At 36.1% G+C, this 21320-nt stretch overlaps 1 protein-coding gene across 1 annotated transcript in view; it reads left to right on the plus strand.

Moving 5' to 3' along the window:
* pde11a (phosphodiesterase 11a) overlaps positions 1 to 12549 on the plus strand; it is a 78372-nt gene extending 65823 nt beyond the window's left edge. Inside the window, exons 16-20 of the mRNA XM_056466101.1 lie at positions 3821 to 3898; positions 3993 to 4056; positions 5748 to 5822; positions 7801 to 7884; positions 11517 to 12549. Of these exons, the coding sequence (XP_056322076.1) occupies positions 3821 to 3898; positions 3993 to 4056; positions 5748 to 5822; positions 7801 to 7884; positions 11517 to 11708 (493 nt within the window). The 3' untranslated portion in view covers positions 11709 to 12549. The remainder of the gene's footprint in view (positions 1 to 3820; positions 3899 to 3992; positions 4057 to 5747; positions 5823 to 7800; positions 7885 to 11516) is intronic.
* The last annotated feature ends 8771 nt before the right edge of the window (positions 12550 to 21320 follow it).

The raw sequence follows: 21320 nt of genomic DNA on the forward strand, positions 1-21320 counted from the left end.
CTATAGTTATAACGAACTATAGATACAACGAACTATAGATACAACGATCTATAGATACAACGAACTATAGATACAACGAACTATAGATATAACGAACTATAGATACAACGAACTATAGATACAACGATCTATAGATACAACGAACTATAGATACAACGATCTATAGATACAACGAACTATAGTTATAACGAACTATAGATACAACGAACTATAGATATAACAAACTATAGATACAATGATCTATAGATACAACGAACTATAGTTATAACGAACTATAGATACAACGAACTATAGTTATAACGAACTATAGATACAACGAACTATAGATACAACGAACTATAGATACAACGAACTATAGATATAACGAACTATAGATACAACGAACTATAGACACAACGAACTATAGTTATAACGAACTATAGATACAACGAACTATTGATACAACGAACTATAGATACAACGAACTATTGATACAACGAACTATAGATACAACGAACTATAGATACAACAAACTATAGATACAACGAACTATAGTTATAACGAACTATAGATACAACGAACTATAGATACAACGAACTATAGATACAACGAACTATAGTTATAACAAACTATAGATACAACAAACTATTGATACAACGAACTATAGATACAACGAACTATAGGTATAACGAACTATAGGTATAACGAACTATAGATATAACAAACTATAGATATAACAAACTAGATATAACAAACTATAGATATAACGGACTAGATATAACAAACTATAGATATAACGGACTATAGATATAACGAACTATAGATATAACGAACTATAGATATAACGGACTATAGATATAACGAACTATAGATATAACGAACTGTAGATATAACGAACTATAGATATAACGAACTATAGATATAACAAACTATAGATATAACAAACTATAGATATAACAAACTATAGATATAACGAACTATAGATATAACGGACTATAGATATAACGGACTATAGATATAACGAACTATAGATATAACGAACTATAGATATAACGAACTATAGATATAACGGACTATAGATATAACAAACTATAGATATAACAAACTATAGATATAACAAACTATAGATATAACGGACTGTAGATATAACGAACTATAGATATAACAAACTATAGATATAACAAACTATAGATATAACAAACTATAGATATAACGAACTATAGATATAACGAACTATAGATATAACGAACTATAGATATAACGGACTATAGATATAACGGACTATAGATATAACGGACTATAGATATAACGAACTATAGATATAACGAACTGTAGATATAACGAACTATAGATATAACGAACTATAGATATAACGAACTATAGATATAACGAACTATAAATTTAACGAACTATAGATATAACGTTATATAGTTATAGTTCGTTATATCTAACGAACAATAGATATAACGGACTATAGATCTAACAAACAATAGATATAACAAACTATAGATATAACGAACTATAGATATAACGAACTATAGATATAACGGACTATAGATATAACGGACTATAGATATAACGAACTATAGATATAACGAACTGTAGATATAACGAACTATAGATATAACGAACTATAGATATAACGAACTATAGATATAACGAACTATAAATTTAACGAACTATAGATATAACGTTATATAGTTATAGTTCGTTATATCTAACGAACAATAGATATAACGGACTATAGATCTAACAAACAATAGATATAATGAACTATAGATATAACGAACTATAGATATAACGAACTATAGATATAACAAACTATAGATATAACAAACTATAGATATAACAAACTATAGATATAACAAACTATAGATATAACGGACTGTAGATATAACGAACTATAGATATAACGAACTATAGATATAACAAACTATAGATATAACGAACTATAGATATAACAAACTATAGATATAACAAACTATAGATATAACAAACTATAGATATAACGAACTATAGATATAACGGACTATAGATATAACGAACTATAGATATAACAAACTATAGATATAACAAACTATAGATATAACGGACTGTAGATATAACGAACTATAGATATAACGAACTATAGATATAACAAACTATAGATATAACAAACTATAGATATAACAAACTATAGATATAACAAACTATAGATATAACGGACTGTAGATATAACGAACTATAGATATAACGAACTATAGATATAACGGACTATAGATATAACGGACTATAGATATATCGAACTATAGATATAACGGACTATAAATATAACTAACTATAGATATAACGTTATATAGTTATAGTTCGTCATATCTAACGAACAATAGATATAACGGACTATAGATCTAACGAACAATAGATATAATGAACTATAGATATAACTAACTATAGATATAACGAACTATTGATATAACAAACTATAGATATAACGAACTATAGATATAACGAGCTATTGATATAACGAACTATAGATATTACGAACTATAGATATAACTAACTATAGATATAACGTTACATAGTTATAGTTCGTTATATCTAACGAACTATAGATATAATGAACAATAGATATAACGAACTATAGATATAATGTAACAAATAAATATATATATATATATATATATATATATATATATATATATATATATATATATATATATATATATATATATATATATAAATAATCTTAATAAAATAACGAAAGTGTTTTTAACATTATTTTAAGACTTCTGATAAAAATAATGCTTCACAATTTCTTGTATTTTGAAATATAATAATACTGTAATATTATTGTTTTTTGCTGTTTGTGATATTTTGGGGTTAAAGGTGCAGTAGGTGATCTGCCTAAATGCTATCTGTAAACATAATATCTGTGAAAACACAGTCCCTTCTCTACCGTCCAAAGCCACGTCTCCTGAAATTACAAAAGCAGACTGTAAAGATGACAGTAGACAACCCAATAGATCATGTCATTCGCCAAAATGTGTGTGAGAGAGTGAGACCAGCGATCCTTGCATGCATGTAATATTGCACATTATGACAAGCTTTCCTTGCTACACAACTGAAAACGTGCTAGATAGAATAGGTTTTCTTGGGAACTGTAGTATTATAAAGTACTGTAATGTTTTCTAACTGGCAAATGACATGAACAAGTCCTGGAGGGCCGCAGCTCTGCACAGTTTAATTCTAACCCTGCTTCAACACACTTCTCTGTAGGTTTCAGGCAAGCTCAGGTGTGTTTAAGGTGTGTTTAATCAATTTAAATAAATTAAAATTTAAAATAAAAGTACATAAATAAAACAAGCAGCTGATATGGCATCAAGGTATGAATAAAAACACAAATAAAATAAGTAAAATTAATAATATCATACAATTTAACAATTAATTACATTAAAAATAATATTTTAAAAAATGTATAAAAAATAAAATAATAAAATGTATTCATTCATTTTCTTTTCAATTTAGTCCCTTTATTTATCCGGGGTCGCCACAGCGGAATGAACCGCCAACTTATCAGCTGCAACCCATCACTGGGAAATAATCAAATTCGATAAATGAAAATATGAAATAAATAAGTCATGGGCAGCTGATATTGCATTAAAGCAAAGAAAATAATTATACAAACAAATAAATAAAACTCAACATGAAATAGTTCAAATAAAGCCAATCGCAGTGTATTTCCAGCTGGAGTGTTTTCCTCTGTGATTTCTCTGAGCTGCGCTGCCGCCGTGTGTCAGGACTGTGAACTGCACCGCTCTCATACTGTGTGTGTGTCTGTGTGTGCGTTTTTTCTCATTCTCAGGAACAGAAACTCTTTCTTTGAGCTGGTGAATAAAGGCGAATACAACTGGAACGTGAAGGAGCACAGAGAGATGTGCAGGTCAGCAGCACAGGCGCGCGCGCACACACACTAACACACACACATACACACATACGGCAGAGTATCTGCTGATTATCTGCTGAATGTTTCTCAGGTCCATGTTGATGACGGCGTGTGATCTGGGCGCTGTTACCAAACCCTGGGAGATTTCACACAAGGTACACGCTTTTACCCACAATGCACCACTGCTGAGGACGGACAGGAATATATCTGGCTAAACTAACATTTTACCTTTATTTATTTACTTTTAATATTTAGTTTATTTTAAAGATAGTTATAACGTGAACCGTGAGCCAACAGCTAAAAAGAGAATATTGTTTTCATTTATTACTAGCTTTAAAGCAAACATTTATGATTTATTTATAAAAACACATGACCTTAAATCTTGTATTATTTTTTCCTTATATACTGCATTAATATCCATCACATTTTCACCAAAATATATATTTTTTATTTGTGTCTTATAGGGATTCGTTCATTCATTTAATTAATTTATTTAAAAATGTTATTTAATTATCATATTAAATTACACAATTACATTTTAAATAACATCATATTAATTAATTTATTCATTTATCAGACATGGGTAAAGTGTCATAAACCACGATGCAATGCAACAGCTAAAAACTGAATATTGCTCAAGTTTAACAGTTGATTTTATCATGTATAAAAATATGATGTCAAATCCTTTTATTCCCTATTAAGTGGATTATGTCCATTACATTTTCTCCCATAATATATATATATATGATTTAATTTGCTTTGATAAAAATAGAAGGGTGCATGGATGGATTACATTAATAAATAATTTAATAAAGAAAGAAATTTAAAAAAATATTAATTGATAAAGAAAGAAATGAATGAAAGAATTAATTAATGGTTGGAATAAATGATTAAAAATAAACATTATTTTTTCATTCAAAATAATGAATGAATGAATAAAGAAACAGAATGATTGAAGGAATAAATGAATAAAGAAAATGAATTAATGCATGAATAAAAGAAAATGAATGAATGAATGAAGAAAATGAATAAATGAATGAACAATTGAATAAAGAAAATGAGGGAATGAATGAATAAAGAAAGAAATGAATAAATGATTACATACAATTAATAAATAATTGAATAAAAGAATGAATGAATGAATGAATAAAAAAAATGAATGATTAAAGAAAATGACTGAATGAATGAATAAAAATACATGAGTGAATTAATAGACAGAAATGAATGAATAAATAAAGAAAATGAATGAATACGTAAAGAAAATGACTAAATGAATTAAGATAATGAATGAACGAATATATAAATGAATGAATAAAGAAACAAATGAAGGAAGGAATAAAGAAAATGAATGAATAAATAAAGTAATGAGAGAATGAATAAAAAATGAATGAATGAAGGAAAACGAATTAATAAAGAAACGAATAAATGAAGAAAGAAAATAGATGAATGAATAAAAATGAATGAAGAAACGAGTGAATGAATAAAGAAAATGAATTAATGAAGAGAGTGAACGAATGAAAGATAATGAATGAATAAAGAAACAAAAGAATGAATAAAATGAGTGAATGAATAAAAAATGAATGAAAGAAAGGAATGAATAAGTAAACAAATGAATGAATAAACTAAATAAATGAATGAATATATGAATGAATAAAGAAAGGAATCAATGAATACATGAATGAATCAAAGGAAGAAGATAATGAAGAAATAAATGAATGAATGAATGAAAATATGTAACTTCAAAGAAGAATGAATGAAATATAAAGCACTGATATGTGTAACGCTGCTGACAGACAGTGGTGTGTGTGTGTGTCTGTCTCTGTATATGTTTTCTGTACTCTAACAGGTCGCAGAGCTGGTGACCAGCGAGTTTTTCGAGCAGGGAGACCGAGAGCGCTCTGAACTCAAGCTCACGCCATCTGTAAGATTAAAAACTAAACACTTCAACACATCGAAACTCATGCAGGATTCTTACAAGTAGCCGTGTAAGAGATGAAGTTCATCCAGGAGGTTGTTATCTCAGAATAAAACCTGACAGGTTTATCAGCAGCCCGATATGAAGTGGAGCACTGAAGGGCTTATTCTGTGAAAATGTAAATTGCCCCAAAACGTAAAGAAAATAGACACTAAACATTCTTATACTTTATTAATTCTTTAATTAAATGCAAAAGTGACAGAAACTAAAACAGCTGATGGAGTATACACTAACCTGCGCATTATTCAGACACTAGATGTATCTGCTGATCTGATCTCACTGTGTGTATGTGCATGATGTATTCACACACTATCTCTCTGCTGCAGACTGCACACACACAGACATGGACATACACAGACACACAAAGACAAACAGAAAAACAGGCCAGGCAACACATATTCACTCTCTCTCTCACACACACACACACACACACACACACACACACACACACACACAGGCACACAGTCAAAGCCATAAACACTCACACTTAAAGTAAACACACATTCTCATATGCACACATTTACACTCACTGGCCACTTTATTAGGTACACCTTGCTGGTACCACTGCCTTAATTCTACAAGCACAGATTCAACAAGCTACAGGAAATATTCCTCAGAGATTTTGCTCCATATTGACATGATAGCATCACACAGTTGCTGCAGATTTGTCGGCTGCACATCCATGACGCCAATTTCCCGTTCCACCACATCCCAAAGGTGCTCTATTGGATTGAGCTCTGGGGACTGTGGAGGCCATTTGAGTACAGTGAACTCATTGTCATGATCAAGAAACCAGTCTGAGATGATTCACGCTTTATGACATGGTGCGTTATCCTGCTGGAAGTAGCCATCAGAAGATGGAGACACTGTGGTCATAAAGGGATGGACATGGTCAGCAACAATACTCAATTGGTACTAATGGACCCAAAGTGTGCCAAGAAAATATCCCCCACACCATTACACCACCACCACCAGCCTGAACCGCTGATACAAGGCAGGATGGATCCATGCTTTCATGTTGTTGATGCCAAATTCTGAGCCGATCATCTGAATGTGTCAGCAGAAATAGAGACTCATCAGACCAGGCAACGTTTCTCCAATCTTCTATTGGCCAGTTTTGGTGAGCCTGTGTGAATTGTAGCCTCAGTTTCCTGTTCTTAGCTGACAGGAGCGGCACCCGGTGTGGTCTTCTGCTGCTGTAGCCCATCTGCCTCAAGGTTGGACGTGTTGTGTGTTCACAGATGCTCTTCTGCAGACCTCGGTTGTAACGGGTGCTTATTTGAGTTACTGTTGCCTTTTTATCAGCTGGAACCAGTCTGGCCATTCTCCTCTGACATTAACAAGGCATTTGCGCCCACAGAACTGCCGCTCACTGGATATTTCCTCTTTGTCGGACCATTCTCTGTAAACCCTAGAGATGGTTGTGCGTGAAAATCCCAGTAGATCAGCAGTTTCTGAAATACTCAGAGCAGCCCGTCTGGCTCCAACAACCATGCCACGTTCAGTCACTTAAATCCCCTTTCCTCCCTATTCTGATGCTCAGTTTGAACTGCAGCAGATCGTCTTGACCATGTCTACATGCCTAAATGCATTGAGTTGCTGCCATGTGATTGGCTGATGAGAAATTTGCTTTAACAAGCAATTGGACAGGTGTACCTAATAAAGTGGCTGGTGAACACACTCTCTATACACACAGTAAAACATAGACATACTCACTCAAGTGCATACAGACAGACAGACACACACAGATAAACACTCTCTCACACAGACACAAACATTTGTCGCTTGTTTAGTAAATTCAAATGTAGTAAATACTACATAGTAAGCAGTTTCAGATGCCGCCTTTAACTACTGTTTAATGAGTTTAATGAACACTCGTGTGTGTGTGTGTGTGTGCGTGTGTGTGTGTGTGTGTGTGTAACAGGCCATTTTCGACCGAAACCGTAAGGACGAGCTGCCGGGCCTTCAGCTGGAGTGGATTGATGGGATCTGCGCGCCGCTCTATGAGGTACTGTAACACACTCCCACAATGCATCAGCAAAGAAAATACAGAGTCAGCGACTGGCTGAGAAAAACCTGCAGCTACTCGAGAAAAGAGTCAAAGGGGGTTTTCCCTAATGATAAAAAAATGCTAATTCATGCAAAGGAAAACTAGCTAGCATTGGCTCACTTATGGTATTGCAGAGACTAAATTAATACACACATCATCTGTGACCATGAACAGCCTGACTTACAGTTGAAGACAGAATTATTAGCCCTCTTATGAAACTTTACTAATGTTTCCCAAGTGCTGTTTCAAGAGTTCACCCTTAGCTGATGATTGATTATAAAGCGTTTGGCATGCTGTCCTGAGAGAGTCCTGAGCTCAGGGTCTCCCTCTCGTTTGCAGGGCGAGAGGGGAGTTTGAGCTCAGGTAGGTCTGGAGAACTCCTCCCTTTATTTAGGGCTGATGACATTATAAATTGCTATACAGAGATATACCGCTGGTTAAGAGCTCAACTATAGTGCTAATTTAGATTGATCAATGCACTTGTGACGCATGTTTTTTGGACTGTGGGAGGAAACCGTAGAACCCGGGAGAAACTCATGCGAGCACAGGGAGAACGTGTAAACTCCATGCAGAAATGACAACTGGCCTGTTAAGGATTTGAACCAGTGACGTTCTTGCTGTGAGGCAATAGTGCTAACCACTGGGCTGTCAGGAAATTAAAAAAAGAGACTTATTGTGTTTCTATCACTCCAGTATGACTGTAGACACACTATACCTACACACAGTTCCGTCCAACAGTTGATTTTACATGATAGCAGGCCTTTTAAGCTTAGTTTTGGTCATGTAGAGCTGCATCAACATTTTCACGGAGTCTCTCGTTCTGCCTGTATGAGCGGAAATATGATCTCGGATCTCTGAGACAGCACATCATCCACATTTACATGCTCCAGTTCCTCCGTTACACACAGAGACGCACTTTTAGAAATAAGCACATCATAAAGACTAACATAAAAAGGTCATCAAGTTTTATTTTGGGGTGAACTGCCCCTTTAAAAATACAACAGTGTACAAAAATATCTTTACCTATTGCATAAAACATCAAGACATTGAACAAAATATGAAGGTTTTGCTCCAGGGTCACATACAGTTTATTATTAGTGTATATTTTTTCCACCAATTTCTGTTTAACGGTAAGATTTTATCTAAATATACACATTTCTAAATATAATAGTTTGTTCTGGAGACAATCCAAAACTAATATTGCTTAAGGGGGCTAATAATATTGAGCTTAAAATGGCTTTAAAGGGCACCTATGGTGAAAAATCTACATTTCAAGCTGTTTGGACAGAAATGTGTGTAGGTATAGTGTATAGACCATCATATTGGGGTGAAATAAACACACTCAGTCCTTTTTTTTTCAAATTTAACAACATAAAAACAGTGGACCAATTAGAGCTGTTTTCAGATCGACCGCAACTTTAGGTAGGAGAGCGGTCCCCCCGCCCACCAATATTGATTGACAGCTGCGCGCATTAACATGTCCGGTAGTCACGTGTATAATCATATAATCAAGACAGGACGAGCGCAAAGCAGCCGGGAATAAAAGACCTGTTCAGTTCGCTAGGATCATCAATCATCATCAAATATGATCAAGAGTGAGTTTCACATGTTTAACATGTTTTAAAACAGAGCATGTGTGTACTGAAGTACAGCGATTCACTTCAGATTTACTTCATCAGCACAGCCGCGTAGCCCTCAGAACAATTATAAAGGAAGACGCTTCAATCGCGGTTTGTGGATGTTAAATCAGGTTTATTTTGTACATTAATATAAGAGATATCCATAAAGCAGTGGAGATTACCAGTATCATTTCACATGCGTGCAAAACGAGTGCAAAGCTTAATGCGCGCGCTGTCTCTCTCTGTGTGTCTTCGTGTCTGAGCTGTGTGTGTGTGTGTGTCTGCGTGTCTGAGCTAAGTGTGTGTGTGTGTGTGTGTCTGCGTGTCTGAGCTATGTGTGTCTATGTATGTCTGCGCTACGTTTGTGTGTGTGTGTATGTATGTGCGCAATGTGTTTGTGTCCTCGCTGTGTGTGTGCGTGAACTTTGTAATGACATTGTGTGTGACTCGTTGCAAATCCACAAAAAAATGCATCAAATACTGATTGTTAAAGCTCTTACTGTAGTATTTCTCACACACGTTACGTGAGATCTGCTTCCTGAGGCAGCCGAGGGCGGCGATTGCTGACAGGCACGTGGGAACGGTGGGCGGGGAGGACTAGCCTTAAAGGGCCAGTACAAAAAAACACTTCAAAGAGCTATAATAAATTATCTGACGGGTGTTTTGAGCTGAAACTTTACAGACACATTCTGGGGACACAAAAGACTTACATTAAATATGAAAAAAGGGGTTACCTATGTGCCCTTTAAAACAATTAAATACTGCTTTTATTCTAGCCAAAATAAAACAAATAAGACTTTCTCCAGAAGAAAAAATATTAGAGGAAATACTGTGAAAAATTCCTGAATCTGTTCAACATCATTTGGGAAATATCTGACAAAGGAAAGAAATCTCAGAAGGGTTAATAATTTTGAACTGTATTTTGAAGACTTTCATAGCAATACGAAGCAAGTCATTGGGGTTGATCATTTAGACCTCAAACATCTGAAGAAGAAAGGAAGTCACGCAGCTTTTGGTGTAACAAAATGACAGGACGTTGTTCACTTTCGGGTGAATGCTCATTAGCGGATATGATAAAAGCTGCGAGTCTGCTTGATGGGCTCTCGGTCTGCTCAGCTTCTCAGTTGGTTCTAGTTTTTTTGATTAACACACATTTTAACTGGTGATCAAAGCGTGATCGGCGAGTGTCAGACGGTCTGTGTGATATTCAGCACTGTTTCTACAGCGCATGGCAGGATTGTGACAGTTGTATCACGAACAACAGCTCGTTTATGTATGCACAGTCATTCCTCACTAAAGACGTGTGATGTTCCCGAACAGCGGAAGATCTGTCTCGTCTTGACTGAATGTTAATTACTGTTTACAGGCAAACACTCTCTCACTTTTACACACTAAAATACCATTAACCAATGGTTCTCAATAGTGAGCCTCAGCGAACTCGAAATGATTTTCATTTTAATACATGTTTTTGTTTCGGTACCGGGAAAATTAATGATAATTTTATAATTATTGCAATTAGGCAGCACGGTGGCTCAGTGGTTAGCACTGTGCCCTCACAGCAAGAAGGTTGCTGGTTTGAGTCCCGGCTGAGCCAGTTGGCATTTCTGTGTGGAGTTTGCATGTTCTCCCCATGTTGGCGTGAGTTCCTCCCACAGTCCAAAGACATGCAGTATACCTGTAAGTGAATTGAATGGATTAAATTGGCCGTAGTGTGTGAATGAGTGTGTATGGGTGTTTCCTAGTACTGGGTTGCAGCTGGAAGGGCATCCGCTGTGTAAAACATATATGTAATAGTGGGCGGTTCATTCCACTGTGACTTTTCGTATAGTTTTGAATAATAAAACAAATTATGTCAAGCTATGTCTTAAAAAAAATGTTTGTGTGTGTATTTAGTGGCATTTTGTCTTGAAATTATTAACTTAATAACTCCCTCTATAGCTATTTTTAACTGTATATCTGCTCTTTCTCCAGACATTTGCCAAATTGAACCCCAAACTGCAGCCGATGGTGGACTTGATCAAGGCTAACCGTGCCAAATGGGAGGAACTGCACCACAGACACCAGCGAAGCAGCCAAGAAGCTAGCATCCCTGCTAGCCCAGATCACGCCGACGTTTTGGCTAGCAGCTGTAGCTGCGCCGAGCCCTTCCACACCATCAGCTAACTGCAGAAACCTTCCCACAATGCACAACAGGATGAGTCTGACTGCTTCAGACCAGCGGGCATTACCTCACTAGCGCCCTCTGTGGGCGTTTCAGCACTGCGTCTGAGTTTGAGTTCGGTGCTGCACGTTTAGCTAGCATCAACTCGGAGAATCTTAGGGATGTGTTTATGCCCGAGAAGCTAATTGGCTGAATTGGCTACTTTAGGGCTAGCATGCTAACTCTGCTGTGCGTGTGAGCTACTTTCAGCAGGGAATGTTTGAAGAGGATGGCTGCGGTATTATATCAAGTATTTTTTCCCGTTTGTAGCTTTATGTTGGATGAACACACAGTTGCAAGACAAAGTATGCGAACCCCTTGGGATTACTTGGATTTTGGCATACATTTCACAGAAAGTGTGTTCTGATCTTCATCTAAGTCACAACAATAGAAAAACAGAATCTGTTTAAACTAATAAAAAATGATAGGTTTCCATGTTTTTATTGAACACAACGTGTAATCATTCACAGTGCAGGGCGGAAAAGGTATGTGAACCTTTGGCAGCAATAAGCTCAACCAAACGTTTCCTGTAGTTGCAGATCAGACCTGCACAATGGTTAGGAATGATTCTGGACTATTCCTCTTTGCAAAACTGTTTCAATTCAGCGATTATCTTTGGATGTCTCGTGTGAATCTCTTTTCTGAGGTCATGCCACAGTATCTCAATCAGGTTGAGGTCAGGACTCTGACTGGGCCACTCCAGAAGTTGTATTATCTTCTGTTGAAGCCATTTTGTCATTGATTTACTTCTTTTCTTTAGCTCTTTGTCATTTTCTAAGAGCCCTTTTGTGCGAGACACGGATCACACTAGGCAATGCTTCTTGAGAAAGTCAAAGCTCGTGAAAGTTTTGTACAGGGCAGGGCAGCTTTAACCAACACATCCAGTCTCATCACATTGATTGGACTTCAGGATGGCTCCAATTAGCTCTTGGGGAAGTCATTAACTTAGGGGCTCACACACTTTTTCCACAAAAAAAAAAAATGTAAACATTCAGAGTGGAGGGTGGAAAATGTATGTAAACCTTTGGGTATAATAACTTGACCATCCTTTGGTAGCGTTAAGCTCAACCAAATGATTCCTGTAGTTGCAGATAAGAACTGCATAATGGTCAGGAGGGAATTTGGACCATTCCTCTTTACAAAACTGTTTAAATTCAGCAATTTTCCTGGGATGTCTGGTGTGAAGGACTTCTTTTGAGGTAACTCAATCAGGTTGAGGTCAGTACTCTGACTGGGCCACTCCAGAAGGTGTATTTTCTTCCATGCTTCAGTTGGCGGACAGATGGTCTTAAGTTTTCCTGCAAAATGTCTTGATAAGCTTTGGAATAAATTTTTCCAATGATTAGTGCAATCCGTACAGGTTCTAAGGCAGCAAAGCAGTCCCAAACTATGATAGCCCCTCCACCATCTTTTAGATTTGGGATGAGGATTTGATGTTGGTGTGCTGTAGCTTTTTTCTCCACACATAGCCTTGTGTGTTCTTTGCAAAAAACCCTAAATTTTGGTTTCATCTGTCCATATTTTTCCAGTTGTGCCGTTGAACATCCAGGTGCTTTTTTGCAAACTTCAAACCTGCTGCAATGTTTTCTTGCAGGAGTGGTTTCCTCCATGGTGTCCTCACATCAATTCCGTGCTTCCAGATTTGTCAATGAAAATGTTAGCATGTGCCAACGATTTCTGTAAGTCTTTAGCTGACACTGCAGGATCCTTCTTCACCTCGCTGAGCATTCTGCGCTGTGCTTTTGCAGTTATCTTGACAGGACGAGCATGCCTAGGGAGAGTAGCACAGTACTTTCTCCATTTGTAGACAGTCTGTCTTACAGTGGACACATGAACATCAAGGCGTTTAGAGATACTTTTGTAAGCCTTTTCAGCTTCATGCAAGTGAACATTTCTTGATTGAAGTTCTTTTGAGCGAGACACGGATCACATCAGGCAATGCTTCTTGACAACAGCAGTCAAAAATTGGTGTGTTTTTTAACAGGGCAGGGCAGCTTTGGCCAACACATTGAATCACATCACATTGATTGGACTCCAGGTTGGCTCGGATTAGCTCTTGGAGAAGTCATTAACCTAGGGGTTTACGTACTGTTTCCACCCTGCACTGTGACTATTTATATGTTGTGTTCAATAAAAACATTATATTTGTGTGGTTTTAGTTTAAGCAGACTGATTTTCTATTGTTGTGACTTCTTCTTGCAACTGTATGGTGAGCACTGGAGCTAGGTTCTGTACTGTGTGCAAGTCATGTTAAGAAATGACTCTGTTGTTTTAGCTGATGTATTTATTTATTTATTTATTTATTTATTTATTGGAGGATCAGGGCATTGTGGAGCTCTTGGCAAATACTTGCACTGCAAATCCACTCCAGCGCTGTACTCTGTGCCTTGGTAAAAACCCCATGATAATGCATGCATTGACTTCACCATTGGCTCTGGTTCATACTGTATGCCATTATGGAGTTCACACACACACAAAAAAACACCCTCAAATTTCACTGTAAAAACAGTTCAATAAAATGTATGGTAAAACTGATAGCAATGATAAACATTTTTAAAGTCACATTAAACTGTATCATTAATGCATCGCTACAGTAATTTTTACAATATTAATACAACAGTGTTTGAAGTATTAACATCTACATTATATCTTTGAAATTCACTGAATAAAACTCTACCAAATACAGGTGGTAATGAGAACATGATTAGGCCTGTTTCTAACTTTAGACTGCACATTTTTTATTTCATTGGAGAGTTGTTAAATTGTCAGTTGAATCTGAGACATATATGTGCCTTTACATAGATCGAAAACACTACAAAACGTACAGGCTTCATTTGAATTCAGAATCCCATTGTAGGGAAAGTCTGTCAGCTGGAAAACTCTCAAATCCAAAAGACAGAACATTTTATGGACCAAAAATTATAAAATAAGTTGGGCCTTTTAAGATTTTGCTTCTCAACTTCTCAAGTGTCCAAAAGTTTTGTTTGTAACTCTCATTATTATAATACCATTATAACGATCATTCATTATGATCCTTTTTATTTTTATGTGAATATTTAGTAGTAATATTCGTAATGGTGAAAATGTGGTTACACTTTATCTTAAGGTGCCCTTGTTACAGTGTTATCAAAGTACTGGATACTATTAACAATGTATCCCTTTAGGGTTAGCAGACTCCTTTACCAACCCCCTAACATACAGTAACCAAATCACTAAACCTCTCTCTAACATTAACCAACTCTTAAAACAACCACTAAACCTCTCACTAAAATTAACCAAACCTTAAAACTATCACTAAACCCCACTAACATTAAACAACCCTTAAAACACCAGAATTCTCTAAATTCAACCAACCTTTAAAAATATCCTCATCTTTAACCTTAACCAACCCTTAAAACTATCACTATAAATCTCCCCAACCTTAACCAACCTGAAAAACTATCACTAAAGCTCTCTCTAACCTTAACCAACCCTTAAAACTATCACTATAAATCTCCCCAACCTTAACCAACCTTAAAAACTATCACTAAAACCCTCTCTAAGCTTAACCAACCCTTAAAACAGTCACTAAAACCCTCTCTAACCTTAACCAACCCTTAAAACAATCACTAAAACCATCTCTAACCTTAACCAACCTTAAAAACTATCACTAAAACCATCTCTAACCTTAACCAACCCTTAAAACAGTCACTAAAACCCTCTCTAACCTTAACCAACCCTTAAAACAATCACTAAAACCCTCTCTAACCTTAACCAACCCTTAAAACAATCACTAAAACCCTCTCTAACCTTAACCAACCCTTAAAACAATCACTAAAACCCTCTCTAACCTTAACCAACCCTTAAAACAATCACTAAAACCCTCTCTAACCTTAACCAACCCTTAAAACAGTCACTAAAACCATCTCTAACCTTAACCAACCCTTAAAACAGTCACTAAAACCCTCTCTAACCTTAACCAACCCTTAAAACAATCACTAAAACCCTCTCTAACCTTAACCAACCCTTAAAACAATCACTAAAACCCTCTCGAACCTTAACCAACCCCTAAAACTATCACTATAAATCTCCCCAACCTTAACCAACCTTAAAAACTATCACTAAAGCTCTCTCTAACCTTAACCAACCCTTAAAACAGTCACTAAAACCCTCTCTAACCTTAACCAACCCTTAAAACAATCACTAAAACCCTCTCTAACCTTAACCAACCCTTAAAACAGTCACTAAAACCCCTTTAACCTTAACCAACCCTTAAAACAGTCACTAAAACCCCTTTAACCTTAACCAACCCTTAAAACTATCACTATAAATCTCTCTAACCTTAACCAACCTTAAAAACTATCACTAAAGCTCTCTCTAACCTTAACCAACCCTTAAAACAGTCACTAAAACCCTCTCTAACCTTAACCAACTCTTAAAACAATCACCGAAACTCTCCATAACATTAACCAACCCATAAAACTAACTACTGAAACTATCTGAAACCCTAACCAACCCATAAAATGACCCATAGTGCTAAACCCATCTCTAACATTAAACAATATGGGCTTCAGCCTGCACATGTTCTTTGCACAACACCAAATAAATTCCACAAATCAACTTAAGGCTGTCCATGATTTGAAATGAATGTTTGCGTCACCTATTTAGCTCCATGTGGACACTTATGGCGTGAATATTTTTACAATATTCTTAGCCACGCCCATTTTACCATTAGTTTACTACAAGGGAAAGATGTACAAAATGAAAGCCCTGCCCCCTACTCAATATTCAACTTCAGTACATCAGCTTACCAAAATAAAAGTCTCAGCAACTTCCGGTACACGCCGACTTTAAATTACAATGTTTAATCTAACGGTTGAATTTGATTTGACATTTCAACGTTGTTTTTTGAGAGTATACAAACATTCACTCAAATGGAGTTTGATTTATTGTTTCTGCCCCATGATCCTTTGTGTCCTTAAGTGGACTTTGCTTTATTTCATGCACTTTGATAATTGTGTTGTGGTGTGAAACAGCCTCAAATAAACGGAGAGCGAAGTCAGTGTATCTGCATGAAGTGGTGTTTGCTTCAGAGATCTACTGTACCTGCATGGAGCCAGGAATACTGTCATATTGTGGAACTGCGTTATTTTTGAATGTTTACATTATTCTGACTGATTTATTGGTTATTGGGGGGGTTTTTAAATCGCTGTTAGATTTTGTTTTCTCTGAGGCATTATGTAATGATGAGGCTGTTCTTGTTCTCTTGGTTCAATACTTCTTCAAGATTTCTCAAGACTGCTAAAGCATGATTTCTGGAAGTGTCCAGTTCAAATAAACGTGCTGCTAGTAATGAGCTGTGTTACATATTTGTGCTCTGTTTGTGTTTTCCCTCTCTCTCTCTGCTCTCGCATATCTGCTTTCATTATTCATTGGTCTATTCAGCTGTCAGTCATTTCTCCCCCGGTTACGTCATTCTTACGTCATATCCAAAAAGCAAAGACCACCCATCATAAAAGCGCACGCCAGACCACTCACCAGCCCCTCTCTTTTCCCTTTCTTATTTTGTTTTCTTGTTGCGTTACTAAAAAACCTGTCTAACTGTGTAACAGCTGCAACTGTACTCAATCTCAAACACATCTCAATCCATGGCCTACATGAGGAAACGAAGACGAAAGCTGCGTCCCAAATCGCATACTTATGCACTATTCTATTTTGTAGTATAAATAGTGTAAGTGCAGTGTTCCAACTGAAAACTCTAAAATAAATAAATAAATAATAATAATAATAATAATAATAATAAGTGCACTTTAGTTACCTGCATGATGTACTTATTTAACCGGTAAAATGAAGTGTGTAATGATGGACGCTTCACGCACTCAACGGCCGCAGTTTTGCTCACGTAGCGGAAGGGGCGGAGCTATCAGGCGCACATGTTGGATTATTTCTTTTGGATTGTGAAAGCAAAATTCTCCTACGAGAGTGATTATAGCGCCTCCCGATGGTGAATGCTGTTATACTCAAGGCGGGTATTATTGGGTAGTTTGGTCATTTACTTCACTAATTTGGCACCCGTCAAACGTCATCAGGGAAACGATCTGAATTTCTGCTTAGTAAAAAAAAAACTTCCATTTGGGACAACACTACATACATATACTCTGCTGTTGAGTGTGTAAGTGCATAAGTACGCCATTTGGGATGCATCTAGAGCTGCACAATATTGGAAAAATCTGATATTGCGATATTTTATTTTTCTGCGATAAATATTGCAATATGAATACAGTTTCACAAGATGGTTTAATCAGATCTATTTGAGTTTTCTAGGCAGTCTAATGGCCTATTTCCACGGAGTGGTACGGTTCGGTTTGGTACGCTTTTATGGCTGTTTCCACTGTCAAAAGGTACCAAAAAGCGAATGGTACCATACCACTTTTTGGATGCCCTTTCTAAAGGGTACCTGGCATGACAAAAAGTGTATGTCCACCAAAGGGTGGAGCTAGATGTGCAGCTGAACGCTATTGGTTTACAGAGAAACGTCACTAGCGCGTGCACAAGCAGGAGAATGAAAACAAAGGAAGCACCATTTTTTAATACACATCCGAGACATTACACCGTAATAATATATACATATAATAACAAGCCATAGTCGACCTGAGCTCAGAGAAAGCTTGCCGTGGTCTTGATGAAAAGCCACAAAGCCAAGAAGAAGAGCAGAATCTACCCTGTGCACCATAGTTGTTTACAAGGCCGCCTAAAGCACGAGCGGATTCGCTTTCTCGTGTGCACTCACTGCGCATCTGTATTTGAAATAACGAACTTCTTGAGCTGAGGATAACGTGCGCATGATTATTGAAGAGCTTCTGACATCCGATTCTTTCAAAAACAAACAAACGCGAGTGTGAAGCGCGAAAAAACAAAGGAGAAGCCTGAAAAACAAAGGATCAAATGATTCTTGCAGCAACCTAAAACAGACAAGCTGCCATGATTAACTATGATCTTCACCTTTTGGACTATTATGAACTAGGAATGACAAAATTACTCTCTAACAGAGGTCACATGTGCTGGTGAAGATTAAAGACACAGATGAGAGGTTTGCTCTGACTGTGGGTTATATGTTGCGTGTTTTTGTACCCAAATAAAGACCAAACGCATGCTGTGTGAAGTTTATCTGTAATTGGTAGCATATCGGAGACTGTAAGGGTCTGTATGTGTTCATATGTTGCATTTATTTATTAAGTTTATATAATTGCAGATGTTACAGTAGGCTATCTCGCATCATTGATCTGCAGTTATAATCAAATCCTGTTCATAGAAAGGTTAGTAATGAACATGTATACAGTATTTAAGTGTATGAAGAATCTGTATTGTTAGAAGTGCTTCTCATATGATATGTGAAGGACCCGTTCAGCTTTACTTTGACATTTCTTCGAGCGAGAATGACGTTGGCCATTGGCACCCTGATGAAATGAAAGCCTGATAAAGGTGACCCGTACTGTAGCACTTAGTGGAAACGGGCCATAACAATATTCAGGTACAGTAATTGAATAATAACAATGCAAAAATATCTTAGATAAAGTAAAAATACTGCTTTGTTTTCACCATCAGAAGAAATAAGGCAAATTTAATAGTTTTTCCTTAAAGCTAGCAAAATTATCTGCCAACGGGCTAAGTAAAATAATCTTGTTTTTGCTTTGAAATGTAGATATTTGGACTAGAAACAAAAGAAAAATTAAAAGTAAGTTTTTTTTGGCATAAATCACATCAATTCAGTATGAATAATTAAATACAGGTAATCTTTGTTTCACCTCTAAACATCTTTTTTTTTTGTGTCCAAGTGTTATAAACTCTCTTGAAAGATTCAGTCACAGGCCTTAAAAACGATATACCTCTACTCTACTATGGTTAAAACTAGCAGGGACTCAACAGATCATGTTCAGACACAATTCAGACTCAACACTGCATAGCTTGTGATGTAACTATTGCGGATGCACACAATGCTGAAACGATATATTGTGCAGCCCTGATCTGTGCAATGTGTAACCTCAGAATCGTGGGATGTAAACTATTAAGCTTTCAGAATTGGGATACAAACTAATAATTTTGACAATTCTAAGTTTAAATCCTGCTGCTTCAGGCTTGGAATTTTAAGATTTAAACTTCTGAAACAGCGGGATATCAATTAATTTGCAAGAGCAGAAACGTTGTTCATTCTGGTGTGATAGGCTGTTACATGAGGAGGATAAGCACGCATGCGCGCACCGCGGCTCAAATATGATGCTTAACAGCGACACCATGTGGTCAAACGGATTAGTGCACAACAACACACACACACACTACTCCACTGATTTACTGAAACTTGTGAACTTATGAATTTACATTACATGACGGCTTATCGTCTCGTTTTACGCTACAACTAATGTGAATGCAGAAGTCTCTTTATCTGATTATATATTAATAACATTATAACATCAATGCTGTAAAAGGAACCATATACAATATTAAAATGTCACATTAACAGTTCACCGGAAGTCTAATGGTATGGGAAGAAACTAGCTGTGCATATACCCTATTGATATTTGATATAAAGTGGATCCCAGACGAGCACTGAATTAAAGTCCATTGTCATCTCTTTAAAATATGGACATTATTTTAACCGCAGTATTTTCAGTGGAGATTCAGCACTAATGTTAGCCTGCTGCTTTTTTAAGCATTTAAATGGTCTTTCATAACAACTTAATGAATGGTGAAGTCTATTTGACTGGTTAGTAGTTTAATAACTTTTAATTAATAGTTTAATTACTTTATCGATGCTGTAAAAGGAAGCTTGTGAAATCGACAGTAGTCACCCTGACGTTAGTTCTCCTACCAGTGCTAAGATGCTAATGGACTTTTTCGAAGACTAACCATTTGTAAAATGTAAATATTCAACAGAAATATATCAATTACCAATATTAAAAGTGGCATGAACAGTTGTATGTAATATTTGCGTTATTTTAGGGACTAAACTTACCTGAAATCAGTATAAACAGCAGCGTGAGAAGTTTGTAGTCTCTTTTAGGAAGAGTGTTGTTGCCTCGTTCCCATTGCCTGCGTTCAAATGAGACTTGCGCACAACCAACCATTGAACGCTTCAAAGCAACGCATTTACATAAAACCTCACTGCAATTTAAATAATTCTTAAAATATTGAATTTGAAATTTATTTCAGCAGTTTTAAATGCAAACCTACTATCTTTAAAACACGCTTGCAATATTTTTATACTACATTTTGCTTTGTTAATAGGCTATATTACACAGTATTTTATTCCATGCGGAATCGTTTAGCTCTAAAAATAAACAGAAATATGAATTTAGTTTATATATAAATAAACGGATTTATAAAGTAGTCACATGCGCTGAGTAAAAACAATCTAAGATGTTTCCATTTTTTTAACGCGTCAGTAGTATCATAATCAATGTACTTTATTTCATTATTGCATAAAATGATTATATCGGATACAATTATATAAGATAATGTGTGAGTAAACAAAAAAGATAAATATGACCTGTGGCCCGCCAGCACACTTATTAAACGTCCCGTTAAATTAAAAAGAACTT

This window comes from Danio aesculapii, chromosome 9, assembly GCF_903798145.1.
Source record: "Danio aesculapii chromosome 9, fDanAes4.1, whole genome shotgun sequence".
Lineage (NCBI taxonomy): Eukaryota > Metazoa > Chordata > Actinopteri > Cypriniformes > Danionidae > Danio > Danio aesculapii.